The sequence below is a fragment of the Galeopterus variegatus genome, unplaced genomic scaffold (assembly GCF_000696425.1).
Source record: "Galeopterus variegatus unplaced genomic scaffold, G_variegatus-3.0.2 Scaffold6831, whole genome shotgun sequence".
NCBI classification, from domain to species: Eukaryota; Metazoa; Chordata; class Mammalia; order Dermoptera; family Cynocephalidae; genus Galeopterus; species Galeopterus variegatus.
In genome coordinates this window covers 62,041-68,825 of record NW_007732942.1, presented here as the reverse complement: position 1 = coordinate 68,825, position 6,785 = coordinate 62,041, and the positions used below count along the sequence as shown (strand labels likewise).

General features: G+C 34.4%; 1 protein-coding gene across 1 annotated transcript in view; it reads left to right on the top strand.

Moving 5' to 3' along the window:
• The window catches only part of LOC103606769 (dedicator of cytokinesis protein 7-like), a 76,810-nt gene that overhangs the window by 46,388 nt on the left and 23,637 nt on the right, over positions 1-6,785 (top strand). Inside the window, exons 13-15 of the mRNA XM_008591316.1 lie at positions 2,624-2,749; positions 4,551-4,640; positions 4,759-4,995. Of these exons, the coding sequence (XP_008589538.1) occupies positions 2,624-2,749; positions 4,551-4,640; positions 4,759-4,995 (453 nt within the window). The remainder of the gene's footprint in view (positions 1-2,623; positions 2,750-4,550; positions 4,641-4,758; positions 4,996-6,785) is intronic.

Below are 6,785 nucleotides of genomic sequence, written 5' to 3'. Positions count from 1 at the left end.
GCTCTTAAAAGCAACCAAGCAGCTTCCTTAATGCTTTGCTGCTTAGAAATTTCTTTGGCCAAATGCTCTGGTTCACAACTCTTAAGTTCCAACTTCCACAAAGTCAAAGGGCATGGACACAATGCAGCCAGATTTCTTGCTACGGCATAGCAAGGGTGATCTTTTGTCCAATTCCCAATAAGTTACTCATTTCTATCCGAGACCTCATCATCTGCATGGCCTTTACTGTCCACATTTCTATCAGCATTCTGCTTGCCACCACATAAGTCTCTAAGGCATTCCAAACTTTCCCTTGTCTTTCTGTCGTCTTCTGAGTCCTCCAAACTCTTCCAACCTTTGCCCGTTACCCAGCTCCAAAGATGCATCCACATTTTCAGGTATCTGTATAACAACACCCCACTCCTCTGTACCAATTTTCTCTTTTAGTCCGTTTTGTGTTGCTATAACAGAAATACCTGAGACTGGGTACTTTATAAAGGAAAGAGGTTTATTTGGCTTACGATTCTGGGACAGCTGCATCTGGCATGGGCCTCAGGGTGTTTCTACTCATGGCAGAAAGTGGCAGGCAGCCAGCAGGTACAAGCAGATCACATGGCAAGAGGAAGCAAGAGCTCTTATACCATTTTTTACAAGAGCATATAAACCTTTGTATTGTAATTATTTGAATACAATTTTACTCTCTTGAGGAGCAAGACTTATTATTTTCCTGTTACTGAGGATGAACAGTGGCTAACGTAATAAACACTTAATAATTTTTTTCTTTGAACTGAATGTCAGAATGAGAAAGTATATAAGAAGAGGTAGTTAAGTTTTAAGTTGTGTTAATAAAATTCAATGTCCATATCCAGGGAGGCAGTGAGCCCGCTGATACCTTCACTGGTCAGATCACATCAGCAGTATTGTGTCTATTTCTGGGATACCACACTTTAAAAGATGGCATTGAAAAGCTAATAAAGTGCAAGAGGGATAGTAATTTCTGTCATATGAAGATTGATTGAGAACTGGAAAGTTTAGCTAAGGGAAACAACCTTAAGTGCTGTCTTCAAATATTTAACGGGCCAGAATATTGAAGAATTGGAATAACATTTTAAACTGGAAACTTCTGGGAAGAGTACAGGTAGAAGAACCATATTTTAATATTCGTGGTTTTAAAAAGTAGGAATATATATATGTATATGACATTTTGAAAAATAACAATTAAAAATTTTAAGTAATTTTCTCTGTTGCCTTTTTTATTTTCCATGCAGTGCCTTCATTTCTTTATTATGTCAAAATTTACTATTATTATATTGTTTCATTGGCTTACGATGGTTTTAATCAGAATTTTGATTGAACTTGCTTATCTAGAGAGATTTCATTTGCTATAGAAATCAGTTAATTTTTATGTCTGTTAAATTTTGAAATAAAGTAACTATGAAAAAAAAAGTTTTTAAATTAAAAACCCCCAATTTTTTCAGCTCCAAAGACATTTTTGTTTAAAACTGTAGTGATTTGGGACAAATATGTGGGGATATTTTTAGTTCCTGAACGGTTTTTATTTATTTATTTATTTTTTTTGGTATTACAAAATTGATAAATTAAGGCTCAGAGATTCCCATTTTGCTTAATTACCTGAAACACTTGTAACTTATTTTATAAACCCTTTTTGCCTTTCCAATATAGGAAAAATAAATATAAAGCAGATTAGACTTAAAGGGTATTATTCAGAGGTATTTAAACACTTAATATTTGGTTATGTATATAGGAGCCACCACAAAATCCCTCTGAAATGGCTAAATTGTAAAAATTGAATAGAAAGCTTCCAAGTATTTATATTTATTGAAAGAATGTGCTTTTGGATGTGCTGTGTGAGAATTAAGGTGACCTACCTTAGTGTACTTTGTACCTGACATGAATGTATGTTATGCATGAAGTGGGTGGTTTGGGGGCTAAAGAATAACCAACTCATCTAAAAAAGTTTTTCCTTAGTATCTTTCATTCATACATTTTTTCTCCTTTCTATTCCATGTTTATTTTTCCACATGTAAATATTTTTATTGGAACAGGGATACTAATTGTAGAGTTTTTGCTTTAGTGCTTTGAGAGGATCTTGACATTTACTGATTGTCTGCTTTATGCTAGGTGTTATACATGGGTCCTAACTTCTATGATCTTATTTAATATATGAGAAGAGGTTATATAAAGGCTAATGCTAATTTAAAAACGGTTATTAATATTATATTTAAATTTATCTTCATCTAGTATGCTCTAACATTAGGACAGTTAAGATACAGTTCGTATTATGACAAGCATCTTTTCTTGCAATAAGGAAAATAAGTTAATTTATCTCAATTTCATGAACATTAAACACATAGATCAATGTGATATAGTCAGTTGGTACAAACTGAAAAATATATACCATATGTGATTTAGTCACTTGGTAAAAGTCTTAATTGCATAATGTTATTAGAAATAATGAAAAAACTGTTTACTTTGTTTTTACTTTTATTTGAAAAATAATAAAATATTATAATTTTGAATTAATGTTTTAGAAATTTTTTACTATAGTAATCTCAGCATACTGTGAAAAACAAAAAGACTTTATATTAACGTTTCTTCATTTTCCTAAACCTAGGATGGTAAGCGGATGTTTGGCACCTATTTTCGTGTTGGTTTTTATGGAACCAAATTCGGGGATTTGGATGAACAGGAATTTGTTTACAAGGAGCCTGCAATAACCAAACTTGCAGAGATATCTCACAGATTGGAGGTGAATACTGTGGTGGTTCATCAAATGTCCTCTTTAATTTGTATTCTCTGTGATGAATAGACTTTCAGATTCAGATTTAATTATTTAATAAGCCAAATCCTGCCAAATAAATTACTCACATAGAGCATAAGGATTTTTGACAGTTACAATAATACTCTTTCAAATCCTTCAAATCTTTTATGGCAACAGTAGAATAATATTAACTTTTTTTTTGAGGTTCTATTTTCACAAATATTTTAGAAACCCTTATATCTTTCAAGATTATTTTGATTTATGGAGAAATGTATAGTACTCACATTATCCACATATTGTAAAAAGAGACATATGGCATTAAGTAGCAGCTAATAATGGAACTAGAACCAGAACCCCAAGAAATTTCTGACCCAAGTGCATTATCTCTGTGGCTTAGCCTGGCTCCAAGTGAGATATTTTTAGAGCTTAAAAGCCTGAAATCGCACCTTAAAACTACTTAGAATTCTTTAGTTTTTACACCTTCTTAATTTTCACCATAAATGATTGATTTTCATATTCGTTGGGCTAATCAGTCTTTTCTGTTAATAGTTATTCTTTCCGACCTTTCCCTATTCTTGTCAAAATGTGGTTCATGAACCAGAAACATTGGCATCACCTGGGAGATTGTTTGAACTGCAGAATCTCAGACCCCATCCCAGACTTTCTGAATCAAAATCTTCATTTTAACAAGTCCATAGGTGATTTGTATCATACAAACAGTTTGAGAAGCAGTGCTCTAGGCTTGTTTTTATTCTCAGCTGTTGTTAATTTCTTGAATGTTATGTTCTTATTTGTGACTTCACCATGCTTACCTTTCATAAATTGGCTCAAACTGTGACTTTTTATTTTTCAAGAGGAGGCTAGGTAAGTCTTGGGAAGTATTAATTGAAACAGTGTTTTCCAGTCTTACTTAATCATAAAAATACCTTTGGTATGAGGGTGGGGGTTTCTCCTTTAAAGACTCAGATTGAATTTTTCCTTTTGAGTAGCTCCATCCATTGCCCATGCTGCTACCAAGTGTCATATGGAAAAATCTCTATGTTCTTGACCCAAGGTTGCCTTTTCAAAGTCTAAAACTGTACAAAACTTCAACAAGTCAATGCTTTTATTTGGAAATTCTGGAATGTTTCTTTAAATTATTCATAGAAATGAATACTGGGCTGATGGTTAGCTTACTTGGGAGAGCATGGTGCCGGTAACACCAAGGTCAAGGGTTTGGATCATCATACCTATCAGCTGCTATTAAATTATTCATAGAAATGAATACTGGGCTGATGGTTAGCTTACTTGGGAGAGCATGGTGCTGGTAACACCAAGGTCAAGGGTTTGGATCATCATACCTATCAGCTGCTAAAAAAAAAAATAATACTTTTTCATTGACCCATGGTCTGTAAGAAGTCAGGCCACATCAAACTCAATAAAACTAATCCTATACATCATAGATAATGAGGTCCTTTTGTCTTTGCTTTTTGTTCCCTTTTTGTTTCTTTTGAGGACCTGTTGTGGAATCCTATATTTTTATAGGAGAAAAATGTTGTTTTCTCATATTATGTGTTATTGAAGTATATAGATGGGAATAATGTCAAATAAATATGGACTAAGACCATGCAAACGTATAAACTAGTATCATTTTTGTGAGCCTTAAGTAATTGTTATTTTGTAATTATTGACGTGTTTGTACAGATGTTAATAAATCCCTTAATTTTGCTCAGGAGTCTCCCTTGAAAGTCTTCTCTGTTTTCTTATCTTGTTAACTTCAAGTAAAGATTTCTTTTTTTTTTAATTATAGGGATTTTATGGAGAAAGATTTGGAGAGGATGTGGTTGAAGTAATCAAGGACTCTAATCCTGTAGACAAGTGTAAATTAGATCCTAACAAGGTATGGTTGATTAGACTGTAATAACATATAGGCCTATCTTTGAGATATGCAGTTTTGTCTGAGAAAGACTAAATAATGATATAATAGTGAGGAAATGAAGAACTTTTTCCTTTGCCAGGCATATATTCAGATTACCTACGTGGAGCCATACTTTGACACATATGAGATGAAGGACAGAATCACTTATTTTGACAAAAATTATAATCTTCGCCGTTTCATGTACTGTACACCCTTCACTTTAGATGGTCGTGCCCATGGGGAACTTCATGAACAATTCAAAAGAAAGACCATTCTGACTACATCTCATGCCTTTCCTTATATTAAAACAAGGGTCAATGTCACTCACAAAGAGGAGGTAAGTCCGTAAATGGGGAAGTAGACTTGGTGAAACAAATACATTTGAACCATGTAACAGCAGTGCGGATGTAGCACAAGATGTGTACCATCCCTCACACAGTAACTTGCTAGATCTTTACCGATTTTTGAGTCATTAATTTTTGGCCTCTGCTTTAAAGATTTTACTAAAAGGTATTCAAGGCTTCCTGCATAAAGATCTTCAAACTAAGAATATCCAATACCACAGTATTACATAAGGCCCTTAAGGAACTATTGAAAAGAGAAAATGTAGGGAAGTGGTTCAATATTGAGAAATAATCTGTATAGAATTTACTATTCTTTGGTAATGTATACTTATACCACTACCCCCTAACATACTCTATTATGCTATTTTAAATTTTAAAGATTGGAAAAGCCAAGGCTCAGGAAATTTTTTTAACTTGAAGCTATTATTAGACTATTTAACTTGAGAGTTATTATTTATTGTGAACCTTCAATATGTGTTATCTGCTTCCTTTCCCTTAGGAAATATATAAGTGGTAAATTTGAAAGCAAAAAGTTTGTGCAAATCCTAACCTTATAAGTGTCTGTCCTTTTCCAGGTCACTTAATCTCTATGATCCTGAGTTTTATAATGTAGGGATAGTAATATCTACCTCCTATAGGGAGATTGTTCAAATTAGGTGAAATAGTATATGGGTGTGTTGGTGATCCCCAAGACCACCCCCAGTTTCAGTGGTTCACTAGGAGGACTCACAGACTCAGCAGAGTCCCACTAATGACTGTGATTTATTGCATTGAAAAGATACAAAGTAAAGTCAGCAGAGGGAAAAGGTGCATGTGGTGAAGTTTGGAGGAAACCAGTTACAGGTTCAAAGGGTCCCCTGCCAATAGAGTCACACAGGATATGCTTAATTCCTCCAGCAATGACTTGTGACAGCATGTGTGAAATGTTGTCTACCAGGGATCCTCATTAGAAACTCAGTGCCAAAGGTTTTTATTGAGTGCTGGTCACATAGGCACCCTTTTCCTCATGCATACCAAAATTCCATTCTCCCTTAGAAGGAAAGCAAGAATTCAGCATGAATCAGCATGTTTGTATAAACAGTTTAGGTATAGCAAGCCACTCTTATCTTCTGGGAATGATGGGAAAACTCTGAAAATTCAAATTCCCAGATGCAAACCAAAGGCCAACCTTGCAATCAGACTTTTCTAAGGATAGCAGTCTCAGGCATGCTATCTTTTTTTCCCCCACGAACAGTAAGTTGTGTGTATCAGACGTTTTCTGACGAATCAGTGCAACAGTGAAAAAAATTTAGTACATAACCCATTCCTAGAAATCTGAAACCACCCAACCCCTGGAAATTTATTGCAGATGTCTTTCACTTCAGGGTGCAGTCTTCAGGCTCTATCTCTTCTCTGACCTTTTCTCTCAAGTCTTCTGAACCTTAAATTCCTGGGAGCTAAGTTAACTCCACATAAAGAGTTAACTCTCTGCTTTTTAAAAAGTTATTATTATTCTTTTTTTTAATAGCAGTTTTAATTTTACAGAGAAATTGAGCAGAAAGTACAGAGTTCCCATCCCCTCCCTCCACTCACATACACAGTTACTGACATGTTACATTAGTGTGCTTCATTTGTGACAATTATGAATCAATACTGATGTATTTTTGTTAACTTTATATTAGGGTTCCCTTTTTGTATTGTACAGTTCTACGGGTTTTGCCTCATGCGTAATATCGTGTGTTAAACCATTACAGTATCACACAGAATAGTTTTGTTGCCCTAAAAATCATCTGTGTTCCACCTG